General features: G+C 35.7%; 1 protein-coding gene across 3 annotated transcripts in view; it reads right to left on the reverse strand.

Annotated features, from left to right (window-relative positions):
• LOC129291440 (uncharacterized) overlaps positions 1 to 15,642 on the reverse strand; it is a 28,624-nt gene extending 12,982 nt beyond the window's left edge. Inside the window, exons 1-28 of one of the 3 annotated variants that reach the window (XM_054928786.1) lie at positions 15,411 to 15,642; positions 13,904 to 14,201; positions 13,512 to 13,740; positions 13,061 to 13,400; positions 12,848 to 12,961; positions 12,607 to 12,735; positions 12,336 to 12,527; positions 12,050 to 12,244; positions 11,717 to 11,854; positions 11,439 to 11,558; positions 11,102 to 11,352; positions 10,350 to 10,453; positions 7,904 to 7,998; positions 7,571 to 7,810; positions 6,418 to 6,597; positions 6,227 to 6,308; positions 6,056 to 6,123; positions 5,679 to 5,824; positions 5,023 to 5,131; positions 4,785 to 4,931; positions 4,599 to 4,646; positions 4,353 to 4,481; positions 4,026 to 4,265; positions 2,978 to 3,109; positions 2,784 to 2,869; positions 2,574 to 2,679; positions 1,271 to 1,366; positions 1,007 to 1,159 (exon numbers count right to left, since the gene is read on the reverse strand). In XM_054928786.1, the coding sequence (XP_054784761.1) occupies positions 1,007 to 1,159; positions 1,271 to 1,366; positions 2,574 to 2,679; positions 2,784 to 2,869; positions 2,978 to 3,109; positions 4,026 to 4,265; positions 4,353 to 4,481; positions 4,599 to 4,646; positions 4,785 to 4,931; positions 5,023 to 5,131; positions 5,679 to 5,824; positions 6,056 to 6,123; positions 6,227 to 6,308; positions 6,418 to 6,597; positions 7,571 to 7,810; positions 7,904 to 7,998; positions 10,350 to 10,453; positions 11,102 to 11,352; positions 11,439 to 11,558; positions 11,717 to 11,854; positions 12,050 to 12,244; positions 12,336 to 12,527; positions 12,607 to 12,735; positions 12,848 to 12,961; positions 13,061 to 13,400; positions 13,512 to 13,740; positions 13,904 to 14,201; positions 15,411 to 15,509 (4,266 nt within the window). In that variant the 5' untranslated portion in view covers positions 15,510 to 15,642. The remainder of the gene's footprint in view (positions 1 to 1,006; positions 1,160 to 1,270; positions 1,367 to 2,573; positions 2,680 to 2,783; positions 2,870 to 2,977; positions 3,110 to 4,025; positions 4,266 to 4,352; positions 4,482 to 4,598; positions 4,647 to 4,784; positions 4,932 to 5,022; positions 5,132 to 5,678; positions 5,825 to 6,055; positions 6,124 to 6,226; positions 6,309 to 6,417; positions 6,598 to 7,570; positions 7,811 to 7,903; positions 7,999 to 10,349; positions 10,454 to 11,101; positions 11,353 to 11,438; positions 11,559 to 11,716; positions 11,855 to 12,049; positions 12,245 to 12,335; positions 12,528 to 12,606; positions 12,736 to 12,847; positions 12,962 to 13,060; positions 13,401 to 13,511; positions 13,741 to 13,903; positions 14,202 to 15,410) is intronic. The other 2 variants (XM_054928785.1, XM_054928784.1) reach the window with 2 other exon arrangements.
• Positions 15,643 to 17,808: the final 2,166 nt, after the last annotated feature.

Below are 17,808 nucleotides of genomic sequence, written 5' to 3' on the forward strand. Positions count from 1 at the left end.
TTCAATGCAGGACAAATTTCCAGCTACGAATTCATCACAAATGCAAAGCCCCTCAATACCAATTTTCATATCACGTACAAAAAAAAGTACACGTGATTCAATATTTTGAAAAGTTTCTTGAAGCAGATAAAACTTACAAGAAATTTGCTTTATTATTTTGACTATTGTTTCACAATTTGATGGTTTATGCATTATACAGCACCAAATTGTAAATAAAAATACATTATAATCATTCCGAGCTTGTAGTTAATCTCTTCTCTTGACTCTATAACAAGAACTACTTCATCCACACACAAAAATGAAATTGGGGATTTCCTCTACAATATGCACAATCAAAACATATAAAACTAAGGACTCAATGATGATCCCTGATGCAGTCCAATCATCATAGGAAAGTCCTTTCTCTCACTGCTAGATGCTCTTATATTGGTTGTTGCCCTCTCATACACATCTTGTACAGCTCTAATATAAGCCACCCGAACTCCTTTTTTTTTTTTTTAAGGTTTTCCAAAGTATTTCTCTTGGTATATGGTCTTAAGCTTTTTCCAAATCAATGAAAAATCATGTGTAAATCTCTACATTTGCTTAGATACTTTCCCATTAATCACCCTTTCTATCATAGAACCAAATTGATTTTCAAAAATACCAGATGTTTGCACAATTCTGAATATCCCCTTATTTAAGGTGCTTCTCCTTCATTCATTTGGCATTTTCTTGGACCATAAGATCACACTAATTTAGCTTCATAGCAGCAAAGTCACATCAAACCAAAAAAATCCAAAGCTATCTATTGACATAAATCCAAAGAACCATTCATTTTACCTAAATCATCAAAGAACTTCTGTTTTCTTAGAGAACACTTTAAATTCACAAATAAGGAAAATAAATATAGCAATGACATGATTGGACAAAAACAAAACACAACAAAGTCATTACAGTCAACTCCAAAGAACCAAGAACATATTGAAAGCAAAGATACCACAAGCTATACAATCACAGAACAAACCTTTTCAGTAGCAGCCTGTTCAATTACAGCACAACCAAGATCAAGATTATCATTGGTAACAAGCTGTACTGCTTGTTCAAGAATTTCATTTGCAATATTTAAACCCTGAAGTGAGGTCCTCAGTTGACTTGATATTGATGCACGTAGAGGTTCCTGCAAGAAACCAGAGTAGCAATATGTAACAAGTAATTAAATCATGGAACAATCGTTTATATTTTATTTTGAGAAAATGTTCAAATAAAAAATGATATTTCCAAGCTTTACCTTGCATGTGACATGAGCCAGACTCCCAGCCAAACTAGCAACCATCAGGTGTGCAGCATTTACTATACGTGTCTCATCTGATTCCATGGCATAATCCTGTGAGAGTGGATTTAAAAAAAAAAATGAAAAAAGATAAAAGTCAGAACAAGGTTTGCTGACAAAGGCTTCCAATTTAAAAGAAGATCAACATGGTTTTTTTCTATCTACTGCCCCATGAATAAGATACTTAGTTCCAACCACATGAACCAGCTACAAACTTAGAAAATGCAAGTCATTATAAACTACTGTAAGTCCCTGATTTCTCTCTTAAAGAAGCCTCTTCGAACCTTGTCACATCTCCCATGCAATTATGACCAGGCTTTGAAAACCATGTCTACAACTACTTCCGCACAAAAAGGTAATTTTTTATCAGCTCCAAAAACTACTTGCACAAATACTACATGGATAATAGATTTTGGAACTTCTGACCACATGATAGACTCGCCACATGAAAAGCTCATATCAGTTATTCTCATCATATACACCCTTTGCTGGTAATTAAAAAAAAATTGCAGCTGGTTCCTAAGCTTTTGTTGCTGGTTGTTGGAAGACACCAAATGAAGAGGGCTTTAGCGCCTAAAATCACAGCCCAGTAGCCTAGAGTTTTAAACCTATTACTGTTTTTTATTGCTTACTGTTTTATTAGATTCAGCTTTTATCCTATCAGCTCATTATGATATTTTGTTAGATAAAGATTATTTAGATAATACCTAGATTGTGAGGACACCTTGGGGGTCCTATATATGTAAAGTGTCGCAGTCAAATAAAACTTGAAGCCAAGAACTTCATTGCTCAGCTGATTTTATCACTGGTAAAGGTAAGATTTTCATATTCTGTTGTCCTGACATCAGTGCTTCATGAACAAAGCTGACTTCTTCTATCCAGTCCATGATCCAATTAACTTGAATAGCTAACATCCTTTCATCTCTTTGCATATTTCAAGACAGATAAGACCATAACTGCATCTTACTTCTTATGCCAGCATTTTTACTCCAAAATGGACAATGGTTAATTAACATTCAACAGATTTTGCAGCTTCCCAACTTCAGAACACAATTGTTAATATGAACTTCATATTTCATATCAAACAATAGTATTTACAGGTGAAAGGAGTAAATAACAAAAACCAGGTAAAATATATGCAAGGTGTAAAACACAATAAGTAGCTAAAGCCAATACAAGCATGGATTCTTCCTTGCACAACATAAAAATGTGGAATTTCAAAATCAATAGTCTGTCAGTAAGGCTGGACTGAGATGCCAACCTTCAAAACAAGCTCTTTTGTTGTTTGTGTTGCTATGGAAACGCTACGCTGGACAATACCAGACACAATTTCCTTGATAGCTCTATCCATTGCAATTGGAACCACTCTGTTGTATGTATATATGTGTGTGTATATATAAAGACACACAGAGAAGGTCAGATCTTGTGAGATTCACAACAGAAGTAAACAATTTTAGTGAGAATGCCTAACCTCTGAAAATGCATTTGCAAACCCAAACCACTGAGCTTCTGATTGATAATAACATGGGTCCCAATATTAGGTATTGCTGACGGAACCTACAAACACAAGAAGCAGCCAAATCATTTGTGCATAAACTTAGCATGCCCTTAAGTTATACATGGTCCAATAGAAGGGAAATAGGTCCTAGTTCAATGGTTCCAAACCTGGCTTATAGAGAAAGGCATCGAGGATGAAGAGAGTCCTTGAGCAACAGGAAGTTGATCAGACAAGCCCAAAGCTGCTACCTTCTCTTCTTCCATTAATGACCCAGTAGAGAGATGAAGAGGCGCAGCATACTATTCCATTGAAAACAAATATAAAAGCAATAAACAAGTACTCAAATTACAAAAAAACCGTTAAAAAAACTGTTGTACTTCCAAACACAAATGATGTTTGGCATGCAGAAAGGTGTTAGCTAAACATGAAAGGGGAACTTGATAGCAACAAGAGGCAGTTAGTCACTTATCACAGAAGGATGACACGTCAGAAGCACAATTAATATTTGAATAATTTTCATTTATTTCAGATTTATTCTGTTGCATTTTCTGTTCTGTAGAGAAATTGTAGGACAAGTCAGTCAAAAAAGTAGTCCACTAAGTTGAGGGCTAACGTTCTAATTTGTTAGGTTGTTCCCTACACCCTCCAAACCACAAGATAAGGCATCTATTAGAAACCTTACCTGGTCCAAAATGTATGGCATTGGATAACTTCTATATTTGTTTTTTTTTTAATTATACCCCTCCTTTATTTATTACTTTTTGAAAAAAAAAAAAAACTCATGCATTGAAATTTTAATTACTATTATTAAGGCTCTTATATAAGGTATTCACTATTTAATGAAGGGATAAATGGATGAACATTTTTAAGAATTTAAAATTTCAACTAACATTATTCGTAACCTATGAATGAGTTAACTATGACTTATATTGCAGTCTCGAGGGAGTATTTTTTAGCTGAGTTCCAGATCTATTACTTCCTTATTTTCCTTGTAAATAGTCATAGGATATGGAAGTCTGAATACACAGACTAGATTATCATTTGCAACCCTGGAGATTCTCCTTCGGCTATTGAGAATAATATTTTGTGAGATTCTTGATTATATTTTCTTAACCGAGTTATCTTCTCAGCTTGTTCCCTACTTACGTTATCAGAACTCATTTCCTTTCTAAAGAACACATTGTTGCATGCCAAACAACACATAAAAGAACAAACCTGTGACAACAAATGGGTATGTCCCCCAGCATTAGATGGGTTGGTGACTTCAAGTGGCAGTTCAACTTGATTTACTGGGGCTACAAGGCCTGTTTTAAGATCAGTCATTATTTGTGCTTGTGATGCTCCCACATCTTTATTGGAGAAATCAGGATTTCCATCAACTTCTCTTTTACGATCCTTCAGGAGTGAAGTTGGTGTGATATCTTTCATATCTACACCAAGATTTTTTAATAAAACCTGGACACCACAACAATTTGAGAACGTAAGTGACAGAAATTTAAACTAATAAACACTACTGTGACGATTAAAGGAACACATATCTACCTCAATGTCAAACTTGAGGTTCATTTTTAAGTTTGGCATTGAATATATCTCAGCAAGCAATCCCAGAATTCCCATGGTCCAAGGATTAGGAGGTTGATATGCAAGACTGCTTTGGCATGGCTCCAGGATCTATGAAATCCAATTAAAATAAAATAACCGGATTTTTCAAAAAACAGAATAAAATAACAATGGATTAAATCCATCTGTCATTACGTAGTTCGTATTACCAACAACTATAAAATATACCTTTGAAGTAAATGGAATTACTGCAATCATCAGTCCCTTCTCATAAGCCTACAAAATTTGAAAATCAGTGTGGAGGGAGAGATAGAACCACAGGTAATTACATCCACAAAATAATGCCAAAACGAAAAAGCAAATGGTCAACTTAAGTTCCATCAGGCGTCGGTAATTACATGATATAGATATTACCTCTATAATCAAAGACTTCGGGTCTATTTCACGGGCCCTTAAAACATGATTCCTTCCAATTGTTAGCTTTCCTAGCCAGCTACCCAGATTTTTCAGCAAAGAGCGTTCTTCTGAACTTGACTTTATAAGTTCAGATCCTAACAGAACCTGAAGAGGACATAAATGCCCATTATTGGTTTAAATTTTCAATTTCAATAAATCATTACTTTCAAGCTGAAAAAGCAATAATAGCTTAAACCTTGCAATTCTCGTAAGTTGCTTGGACAATTTCTTTATTCAAAGCCTTTGAATTGATTTTGTCAAGGAATTTCAGGTATAAGTCATGGAAATTGGGCTCAATGCTTGCTCTGTCAAGATGTTAGTGTAAAATGATATAAGCAAACATATTACAAGTGCAAATACAAGCCAAATATGGTATCTATATAATGCACACAAATGATTATAGATACCCAAAAAGGGCGTCCACTGCAAGCATGAAATCAACAGAAACCTCCATATTCCATTCACCATAAACAACTACATCTGAATTTCATCTAATTCTCTCTCCTCCCATTTGGCTTTATATTCAGTTATATCTTCATGAATTACAACACGAAGTGGAAAGAAAAAGTAACTTCAGATATTGCACACTCACAATCTTTAAATTAAACACCATTAAACCTACTGTATTATCAGCTAATACACCAAATCATTTTGCATTCCCAGGCTGAAACTGTATTTTATCTATTTACTCAATTATACTGGTGCAAGGGATCCTCAATTTTGTTACCTCATTATAATCAATCATTGCACTTTTCATGGATATTGAGCATCTCATGCAAGGGTATATGCAAGAAATTTTTCCATAAAAAGGAGTTAGAAATTGCATAATGTGTATTTCTGAAGTATGCTGACCTTTTCATAACCATGTATTGGGCAAACCAGGGATAGTACTGCTCTTTCAAAACTTCAGTAAATTCTTTTGCTTTGGCTTCAACATTAGCAGCAGAAATATTGTTGATTATGAATGATATTTTGTCCTGAACCTCTGATCCTGGAGCCTGAAAACAGAATTCAGAATCAATGAATGAACAAATAATCCCAAACTTGCAGTTCTTTAAAAAACTAAGCAAACAGCACGAAGAAAAACGTGAAACCAGCAACAATCCTCATAATCAGTTAGTGGGATATTCAAGCATCCAAATGAATGATATATCCCAACGAAAAACACAAAAAAGAACAGCCACTGTCAACAATTTTCTACATAAGGCATAAGCAATACGGCAGAGCACCTCAATAGGAGTTTCTCTTTTCTCAGCAGCAGCCACAAGTGTTTCAATGTTCAAAGCAGAACCAAACCCTACAAATAAGGAAAACCAGATAAACACAACTTCCAAAAGAACGAACAGGCTATGATATTCATACAAAAGAGCATGAGTCATTCTAAAGTAACAGAAATATACTGGTAGATGTAGCTCCACGTGAAGGGCGAACAAAACCAGGAGTTGAAGATAGTATCGATGGGGTGCTGACCGTGCTATGTATCTGCAAATATAGGAACAAAACATATCAGGGCCATGATTACAGATGCTAAAGACAGATCACAACACTCAAACGCAGTTTGACAATGTGAACAGTAGACTAAGGGACGTACCTTAATAGTTCCAGAAGTATCACCAGAAGTAACAACTGAAGATTGCCCAACAGAAGATAAGAGAGGTTTAACATCATTTGATGAAACAGCAGAGACTCTATTACGATCATCTAAAGCAACTTCACGTCTTTGTTGAAGCTGTTGTAATCCAGGTTGTATCACACTAGATATATTAAACTGCTACAAGAACTCAGTGAAGAAAAATGTCACCTCAAATGGCATGAATAGGAAAAATGGTTGAACGAGGAGCAAATAGCTTCTTTATTGTAAGAAACATTCACATGAAAACATATTGAACATCTCCTATAACCTTATCAGTAAGTTATTTAACTTGTACATCCACATGGATTATGATCCTATGCAGCAATGAATCATTCATTTAGGAGCGATACAACAGGGTGCCATTTTTTCTCTTTCCAATCAGTCCTTATTTACTCTCCATCTCTCTCTAAATACAGACAATTAATTTACTTGCTAAATGCAGAGGATCCAGATCCAAGGAAAATTGACACTGTCTAAACAGGTTTCTAACGAATAAGAATTCAGCAACCTGTCACAGAAACTAGCAGACATAATGGCAAATAAAGGCAATAGAAAATGAAGACACTGGCCATCCATCTACCTCCCACTCAAGCAAATGACTAACAGGTGTAGAGAACAGCTTAGCCTCATCAAACATGGGAGAAGTGAAAACGTTCACTAAACTATCGCTCACTTGCTGTCAATAATAAAACACCAACATTCCCGTTATAATAAGGACACAATCAAATTGTAACAGATAATAATCAAACTCGCATGATAAGAAAGCTACACTCGAAACAGCCAGACCCCTATTCTCAGACCACAAAATAAATCAAATTAGCTGAAAAGTCTGTGCAGGGGAGACAATCTAGGTCTCTCAAAAGCTTAAACCTCTTCAGAGTATCGATGGTGGTGATAAGTGACATAAAAACAAACTATTTACTTAAATCATCAATAGACAGTGTTATAAAAAAAATCATCAACAGATGATTACTAGTTTTGAAAATTTTCAAATCAAAGATGCCAGTGGATTAGGCTACCATTACTTATTCACCATAATACATGATTCTAACAAATCACACGTTTCAAGATATTATAAAAGAGAGGATAGAAAGCAGAATTTACTGCTTACCTCCGCATGCCCTGAGGTAGTTGGCATAGAATTATGATTATTAATGGCAGAATGATGGTTGATCCCCTCTGTGTCTGCATGACCAGATGAAATTCTGGCAAGAGCCTGCTCAATGAAAGCAACTATTTCTGCATGCGTATTGCGTAAATGAGAGATTTGAAGAATATGATTGCAGTACTGTGGCCACTCAATCAGACGATCAACAAACTGCTCCAATGCCATACTTCCAAATATAAACATCTGCATATAACTACTGTCAATTTTTTTGGCTTTAACGAGTGTCATTTTTCACATGAAATGAAAACTCAGAAAAGTACTCATCAGCACGATAACCTTTGAATCAGCAGGTTTACGCAATGCATCAAGAACACAACGAAGAGCAATCCCAAGACTGAGATGAGTTACAAGCTGATGCTTGATCAGAGAACCTGGTCATGTTCAAAGTCTTTCAATAAAATGATAGAAAACTAAGCATTAATACTGAAACACATTTCCAAGAAAATTAGACATGCACAAGCTTTTGCACACACAGAATTCTACTGTACTGTTGAAGAACTATTATGTCTGTTATTTATTTTTCCAGATTTATGGAGTTATTATTTAACCATATCGTTCCTAATTAGCTGCCAAGATTTTTCTCCAAATTTTCTCCACAAAACCATTCACAATTGTTCATGGTGACAAATTGGCACCCTCAAAAATAAAGACTTTTAAGGGTCCAGTATTGTTTGTGACCATTATTGATGACCGCACATGCTTATCATGGACCTTATTCATTAGAGACAATTGAATGTTTCCTGGATTTTTACAGACTTCCATACGTTGATACAAAATCAGTTCAAAATCAATATAATGATCTTCAGAAGTGACAATGCAAAAATGAACACCTTGAAAACTACATAAACAACAATGGAATCCTACACCAGACTCCGTGTAAACATACCACAACAAATAGGTATTTCTGAAAGAAGGAACGTCTACTTGAAGTCGCAAGGGCAATTACGCTCATTAGCAATGTACCAAATCAGTTCAGGGATGAGGCACCTCAGCAACCCATTTAATCAAAAGGATGCCACTTCATAAGGAGACACTAGATCAATAGGATGCCTTTTTAAAGAAGGTAGACTGGGTCAAAATCGATCTAGCTTATGTACCTACAGGCAAGCAAGTTGCAGACTTACTCACCAAAGTATTGACAAGAATAAGATTTGAGGCACTAAGTAGCAAACTGGGAATACTAAGCATCTACTAAGTAGCTTGAGGGGAAGTGTTGGAGATCCATGGGCCTTATTTTCAGACCTATGAACATTATTGGTAGTTTTTTATATTTCTGTTATGCCCTTATTTTTCCGGATTTACAGGATCTAGCAATATTGTCCCTTTAGCTTCCTATATTTCATCCTTAATTTTCTCCTCTCTTGTGCACCATCAAGTAGCATTGTTGCTACTCGTCAGTAGGGATTTGAACAGCATCATTAAAACAAATGAACTAAGATTATCTTTAGCAACTTCTAGTTTTACTCAGTAACCAATAAAATAGGCACAACAAAATCACTCTCTTGCAACAAGAAGCCCTATCCCACTAGATAGGATCAACTACAATGGGTTGCACGACATCAATGTACTCTGTCAACAACCCAAATTCTTTGATATCAACAAAATTACTCTCTTACTTAGAACTAATTTTTAAAAAAAAAAAATGATAAGCATGTGACAGGGCCACATGTTATACAACCACAAAGTAATTCTTGTGATACTAAAGCGGACATGGTTCTTCCCCCTCTACATGCCATTTCATAAGGTAGATCCCCATGTTTCCTTGGATCTCCATCAATAGACATCAAAGATGGACTGACCTCCACAAAAAAGGGCTACCTACAAAAGGTGCCACCCAACAGCCAATGTGAGCACAACATGAAGACATCAACTCTTAAATGGCGTCGCTATGAAGAATCCTACATTGAGTAGCCGCAAGTAATTATTGTTGTTCTTTAAGTGATATGGTCCTTCTTCCTTCTAAGATTGGGTTCCCATGCTTCCTACGGTCTCCATCAAAACTCTACTACAAGGAAATTTAACCATATTTCAAGGAAATAAATCCATTATCAATGCCAAAACAATTTTGCCTACAAGCTAAGCATTTCCCTAGATTACTCCTCCTCTCACAATATATATGCATACAACAACAACAACAAGCCTTTATCCCACTAGGTGGGGTCGGCTACATGGATTGCAAGACGCCATTGTGCTCTATCATTTATTAAGCTTTTAGAAATATTATTAATTAAGAGATCTCGTTCAACAACTTCCAAGAGTGTTCTCTTAGGCTTTCCTCTACCTCTCTTAATCGGACTCAAAGTTATATGTTCCACTCTTCTCACTGGTGCCTCCCTTGGTCTTCTTTGTACATGCCCAAACCATCTCAACCGATTTTCTACCATTTTTTCCTCAATAGGTGCCACCCTCACTTTTTCACGTATGTGCTAAATATGCTATTAATAAATAACCAGGCACGATGCAAGACTGGTTAATAAAACACCTAAAAAAAGGTTAAGAAACTGTAAAACAATGACATCATGACCGGCATTACAAACTGTCATGCAAGCACAATCCAATGTCTGTCACAAATGGCTATTCCATAAAATGCAGATTACAAATGAATGCTAAAGTTGTCATGTACCATATACACACAACTCCCGTTGATAATGGCAATTTTCAAACCACTAATGACTAGATTTGAGTCAATTTCATCATATGCAAGGTCAAAAGTAAAACTCACCAAAGAGAACCGCTGCAATTTTGAGTTGCCTCTCAGGATACTTTGGGAAAAACCTATACTCCTCAAATAAATTTGCTATCATACACTCAAAAATTGATTGCTCCCTGCTTACTCACGAAAAATTGTCCAGACCATTAGTGATTACAAAACAGAATTTTCAGACATGCTTAAATCATTTAAAGACATCAGTAAGAATTTAAACATATTTAAATATTTTCAACAAATGAATCAGCAAGTGTGACTTATTTTCAAAAATGCAAGAGCTAATATCTGAAATTAGGGACACCAATTAGTCTACAGGACTTGAAGATGCAACCCTGAAGTGCTAATAGCATTTCTAAATGGTTCCCAATGAAAAAAGGAGGTTGAAAATGATAGCATTCAGTGTAAATTTATGAGCTCCACAACAAAGCAACATACACAACTTCTGGTTGATGACAATGTTCACACATAATTCACAATTTCATCATAGAGAAAACAAGAGAAGCAATTCACAGAGAAAATTTTTGAAATGAAGGGACAGGGCCTCAACTCAAATATGAAATCTGGAAGTTTATTCTTCCTTGAATAAAGAATAAAAATATACACATTATAAACGGAATAAAAAGCAATGATAAGAAAACTTCCCAAAAAGTATGCCTCCTTAACTAAACAGTGAAATTATTTCCCCAAACATATTGAATCAGTGAAACCCAATAAATGCAATGGTACTATGTCCAATCAAACTATATGTCATCATTAACAGGAATCACCTCTTCACAGAAGATTCTTTGAATCGAGAAAGCATCTGAACCATTACATCAATGGTTAACTGACTAGAAAACATCTGATGAAAGTATGCATTCGCTTCTGTCTCAATGTCATCTGAATATCCATCAGAAGATGAATCAGCAGCCCCACTGCTTTGCAACCTTGGATTTGAGTCCATAATAGATGCATGCAACCTTTCCAGCTCCTCAGAAAGCTGGCTAGAGGAGATCAAGCCAGAATTACTTTTAAGAACCTGTACACTAACTCAGTCAGGTTCCATGCTTGATGGAATAGAATAAGGTACGGAAACCATTAAAAAACCAAAGTAAAAATCAGAACCTTCAAGAAAGTAGGTGTCGCCTCAGCATAAAGATTCAGAACAGTAGACTGACGAAAAGAATTGCTAGACAAGTTCTGAGATCCCCCAAAATGTGTATCTTTTAGGAACTTGAGACACTCCTGAAAAATAAACCAACAAACATGAACCCTTTCCATCTAAATAAATTTCATGCATCGGCAAATTATAACACACATGAACGCAAGAAGCATAAAATAGTACTGGTACTCTTAACAAAACAGAAATGGCAAGCGTAAATGTGTGAGGGAGCAATATTTACCTCAAAAAAGACATCTTTGTGAATCGTAAGATTGGTAACCAACCACTTCTCAAGATCAAGAAATTCTTTTCTTGAGGCGAGGGCTGCCAACCTTATACTCGAAAAAGCAGGGATGATCTCTAATATTGATTGTAGAATCTACAAAACAAATAATTAACAAACAAAATAGCAAAGCTGCAGATTAGCACTCAAATTTAAAACTTCTTAAGGGAAACAAGATTTGGCTCTTGATGAGATCATCAAACTGAAATTCAAGACAAATCACAAGTCAATATATTCTGCCACCCATCAAAACAATCAATATGAAAAATCCACTCTAGACATTATTCCTACCTTCAGCTCTTGACAGATGTCCGCAATTCTTGTAGTGCTCTCTACATCTTTGTTTTGCGAATCTATGATAGCCCGCAACACCAGATTGTGGTTAACATCCCAAAGATGCAGAATCATACCACCACCAACCACATTTCTTAACATAATGGGGAAAACAATCAGAGAAACCTCATGTTGTAGAAGGTTGTATGCAGTCTGCAACCAGAAATACAAACTTAACACCAAGAATAGACATATGAAAATGAATATTATACAAACCAGAAGAACAAAATCCAGCAAATTATACATTAATATGTGCCAACCCAAGAAGCAAGATTTCAGGACAGTGCTTAAGAGGATAATCAAGGATCGATCTAACAGAACTAGCATGACCCCTTTCAGCTAGCTGGCAGAACACATCCAACAAGTCCAGACACAACCACGCATGATTTGCATGTCCAGATTGAAGCTTGTGGCCATGAATTGCATCAACATACTCCTGCATAAAAATCTGTTACTCATAGAAACCTATAGAGATAGAAACAAGAAACAGAAACCAAGTACACAGAGCATCATACCAACTGCCTGGTAGAGTGGGCAAAGGTAAACACTTCTGGTGGTGCTGACACAGCAAATTTAAGAAAAGATAGCTGGCCCTCAGTATTCTTCCAGACAGACCCACAAATGGCATTAAGAGGAAAAGGCTCCTGCAATGCTCAAATTCAAACGGTCAGATTTCCACGTGAAAGATTTTGTCACTAAAAGTGACAACCAGGACTAGAAGCATTGCTTGCATTTGCCCAAATTCTGATAACATACCTTGCAGGCATGCTTATATACAGACATGAGAAAGGAAAAAGCTTCTTCACTAGGAACAAAGAACCCTTCATGATCAAGATTCTCAATTATACTTGTCCAATTGATTCCAGGTGCCTGTATACAGTAAGAACAGAAGCTGAAAACATTTAATTTAATAATTTTACACACCCATGATTGAAATAAAAGATACTGAGAAGAAACATAGTCATTCACCAGATGCTTGATCGTATCTATCAGAACATCAATATTCCAAGAATTCAGGGGTGGCAACTCAGACAAAGTGCTATAACCAAGGGCCATACGAAAATTTAAGAATGAACTCTGATTGTCATCCATCCCAGCATGAGACCAAGCAATAGAACCAAGTAATTTGGCAAGGGTATCCTCAGTTAAAGGTAAGAAAAGTGAGAAAATTTCCCTGCACAGTGGATTGCTAACAGTGCACCCATATCCCAGTTCCTTCACAATATCTCCCATGTTCATTTCCTTCTGTATGTCTGCTAAAATAGCTTCAAAGTCATTGTCTTCAGCCTTGTGGAACAGCTCCATATTCCTGTAAAGTATAGGGGAAGCTATTAAGCTTACATGTAGTTATATTGCGTGTGCGTGTAAGGTAGCATCATTGAGAGCTTGAACAGCACAAGATAACTAAATAGGTTACCACCTTAAGAAGTTGGGGTCATGCAACCCATCAGGCAGCAATGGCGTCAAAACAAAAGATGGTGTTTCTTCTAACTGGACTAATGATAACATCTGCATAAAGGAATCCACATGCTTGGAAAGGCCCTCAGTGCGATTGAGGAACATGACAATATTTTGAATTTGCTCAGAACAACTCAAAGAGGTAGGATTGGCACAAAGCTCTTCAATCTGAGCCACACAAAAGTTCTTGCCTAAACAAGAATAAGATGTCAAGTAGCATCCTTGACAACCACCAATAAATGGTAAAAAGAAAATATTGCCATCAAACTAATATTGCTAAGAGAGTCCTGTCATTTTATGTATAGAGGAGAAAGTTAAGCACAAATTCAAAATAGGAATTAACTTTATACTTACCACAAAGCCTGGTGTCAACATTTTCTGAATCAGATAAAGCAAGACCGATGGTTATTTTCTCCAATAAAGACAACTGCAATCCACTAGAAAACTTTTCTAGGAAGCTTTCACTGATCTCTATAGTCTTCAGTGACTCAGAAAACACTGTACTAAAGTTAGGTTTGTCCAAGAGGTACTTGATGACTGCCGCAAGAATAGAAACCTGAGGCATGTCCTTCAGATCATTTCTGACATAATTCAGGTGATCCAAGCATGTTTTTAGGAGTAAAATGCTTCCATCGGTTCCATATTCAATGATCTGGATGTACGAAACAATTTGAAGGACTGATATAGTCAGATAGTTCAATCTAAATACAGACAGAAAAGAAAAGGGCGAAAAGGAAGCAATTCTACTTAAGTCCTCTAGGGGAATTATGTTTACAGGGAAAAATGGAAGATATATAAAAATAACTGAACCACACAAGAGATTAAAAGAATGCACGGTGCACTAATCATGCTTAAGATTAAAATAAGTAAATAAGATAATAAGAACATCATAAAAGATACCATTCATGATGAGGTACAATGTATACCAGAAACCTCATCAGTTTGCCCTCTAGTAAGCAGTTATTTCAAAGAGTAAAACCTCCAGATATTCCATATTTAACGCCTAAACGTTGACAAACCACTCAACAGAGTCACACAGAAACCTATAGGCTATAGTTTTCTTTAAAATTCCCTTCTGAGCAAGCAGCACTGACTTTTAAGGTTATTTCCTCAATAAATTACCAAAAGGTCTAGCTAGTCAATTTCATGCAGCTACAATCCAGTGAATAACTGCTTCACGTCAAGGTATTTATGCCCCTCGTCTTCCAAATCCATACCCAACAGAAAATATAGCGAATAAAAAGATCTTATAAAAACAGTTCAAGACTAGCTGCCTATCTAAAGCATAGCTCGTGATTTAAACACCACCTTCTCCCAGATGTCAAATGGAAGATATTTATGAAACCCTAGATTGCTTCACCTTTCCATATCAAGATCATAGTACATATTAAAGTACGCATAAAGAACTATATTAAAACATATTAGGAATTGAACAAAAACATAGATCAACATACTTTTGAAAGTTTGACTAGACCAGTTAATTATGTTAACTAATTGCAGCAGAAACAATTATTCTACTGATGTATAGAGCAGGATCAACATTTAAGCAGCTCGCCAATATATATCTTTGTTGTCACACACTCGGCCTATCGCCAAAAGAAACACAAGCACTTCCAGATTAGGACTAACTATATTTTTGTTTCATCATGAATCACATGTTGCAATAAACTCAAATTTCAACGTGGCAGGACCATATTTTCTGAAACCCAACAACAAAAGACAGAAAAATTTAGCCCTTCTATACAATGGAGACCAAGATTACAGCGTAACGTCGGATAAGAAGAAGCATAAGAAAGAAATAAGAACAAAAGGCAAATCAATAGGTGAAAATGCAATCCTATCCCACATTTGAAAAAGGTACCTGGCAAAGTTCATGGAAAACAGAGTCGAAGTTGACCTCGTCCAAGCTCTGAAGCAGGAATCGAATATGATTCGATACTAGAGAGGAAAACTTCGTCATGATCACCACAGATTGCGCTCTAGGGCTTTCAGGTGCAACGAATTGGGGAAATGAGCAATCGATTCGGTTATAACCAGAGTAGGGTTTCGAAGCAGAGAAGAATTTTTTCTTCGCAAGGTGAGGTTTTGCGTAGAGGAAAGTGGTGGAGTCTGAGCAAGGTTTTATTCGTCATTTTCAGTGTGGGCCAGGATCAACCGGCCCGCCCCACGATCAATCATGAATTCAGTGCTTTGCGGGATTCTAGTATGCTACTAGTCCTTTTCTTTTTTATCTTTTGTGATGAGAAAATGAAATTAAGGAAACATTGCCAATAAAAACTCTACCAAACTTGAGTTTGCCCACAAGAACTCGAGACATTAGATTTTTTGCTGGTATTAATTCAGATTTCCAAATGACCAAATTATCTTTATGATTAAAAGAACAAAAGTTGAGCAAAGTTTTTTGTTGTCAATATGTTACATAAGGTTTTTCGCTATCAATATGTCAAAAGGTCTTTCATTGTTAATAATTCAATGGCAATACTTAATACAAGATCCTTCAGTATCAGTATGTTAAACCAGATCTTTCGATAGCAATTTATTGAGCCCTAGAACATAGTTGAAGCATATGTGATGTTTCTTTTACATATTCAAATATTAATTTTATATATTTAAATATCCATTGTTAAAATCCATTAAGGATACTTTTGGATGTATATAAGATGTTTCTTCTGCGATATGGAACTATTCTTTAGCATATGTAATTTTTTTTTCATATATGGTTGATTGGTTGTAGAAGGTTAATGGCTAAGGTTGAGGTTTTAGGACACTTGATTGACATTGAGAATATGTTTTGGATGTTTATAGCCTTAGGAGTCCAAAAGTCCCTTATGATACCGGTTTGTGGTGAGAATGGAGCTATTAGCTAGTATATTTATTTATCTTCGTGTGGAATATTAGATCACCTCAATTGAATATCCAAGTGAAAAGTTATGTGCACCAAAAGTTGGAATCTGGGAGATATTATGACAACTTGCTATCATGGTAGATGAGCTATGTGGAGGCTTATTTGGTCATGGCACATGACACAATGAGTGTCAGTCATGACAAATGGCAACATTGGTTAAGGTGAATGCTCTATGTGCTACAAGCCATGGCAAGTGAGTGTTAGCCATGTTGGATTGTGCCGTTTTGCCCAAAAATTACCATTTTGACCCTGTTTCACTTATTTATTATTTTAAATGTTTTCCATGCTTCCTAAATGATCTTTTCTCTAATTTGAAGTGTTTTAAAGCCCTTTAATATTAATTTTTCAAATTTAAGTTATTATGGGATTCCATTTACACAAAAATTTTAATACTTAATCTTTAGAGTTATAACTAGACAAGGGCGATCCTATATTTCTCAAGTAATTTTTCCAATTAATTAATTGGCTTTTTATATTGTGGTTCTATTGGTGGTTAACACTGGGGACATTACATAGCTTGTTTAGCCTTGACCAACACTTACTGTGTCATTAGCTATGATGGATGTGCAACTAGCTAAGGAAGACATGCTAGAATGGGGTAAATTGACCTATTTGCCCGTGTTTTAATGTGTGATGCTATTAACTAATTATTATATGCTTCTGTTTGTTAAATCAATATAATTTTAAAGCATTTGATCTCAACCAACCTCATTACAAGATTTTAAACCGGGGTCTCTTTTTCAAAAGTATTCTTATTGAATCTTATTTGACCTTATTGTCCTCAATTGCTTCTTTGTACCATGGTAATAGCTCATATGAGATTAAATCATTTATTACCCTAACAATGAGTTTAATTAGTGGGTTAATTATAGTAGACATTATATATGATAATCTTGGTGAAGGACTCTATTTTCAAACCTCCAGCATACAAAGGAGAATATTATCTATTCTAGAAAAGTAGAATGACGATGTATCTTAAAGTGCTCAATATTAAAATATTGGACATAGTCTTCAAAGAACCACATGTTCCAATGATTCCTAGTCTAGATGGTCTAATGAGGGAAAAGAAGAGAGAAGAATGGAATGATGAGGACAAGAGGCTCTTTAATTTAAATGCCAAAGCTAAGTTTGTAATAGCTTACACTCTCAACCGTATGGAGTATTATCGAGGCAGCTACTGTACAACAGTAAAAGAAATGTGGACTGCCTTGAGACAAGCCTATGAAGGAACCGATGAAGCAAAGGAGAATAGAAAAGCAATCCCATTCATGAACATGAGACATTTAAGATGAACAAAGGAGAGACAATTAAAGATATGCAAATTCAATTCTCACATATTGTTAACCATCTACTC

This window comes from Prosopis cineraria, unplaced genomic scaffold (genome assembly GCF_029017545.1).
Source record: "Prosopis cineraria cultivar Desert tree isolate PC_DT_omini unplaced genomic scaffold, ASM2901754v1 PC13, whole genome shotgun sequence".
Classification (NCBI taxonomy): Eukaryota; Viridiplantae; Streptophyta; class Magnoliopsida; order Fabales; family Fabaceae; genus Prosopis; species Prosopis cineraria.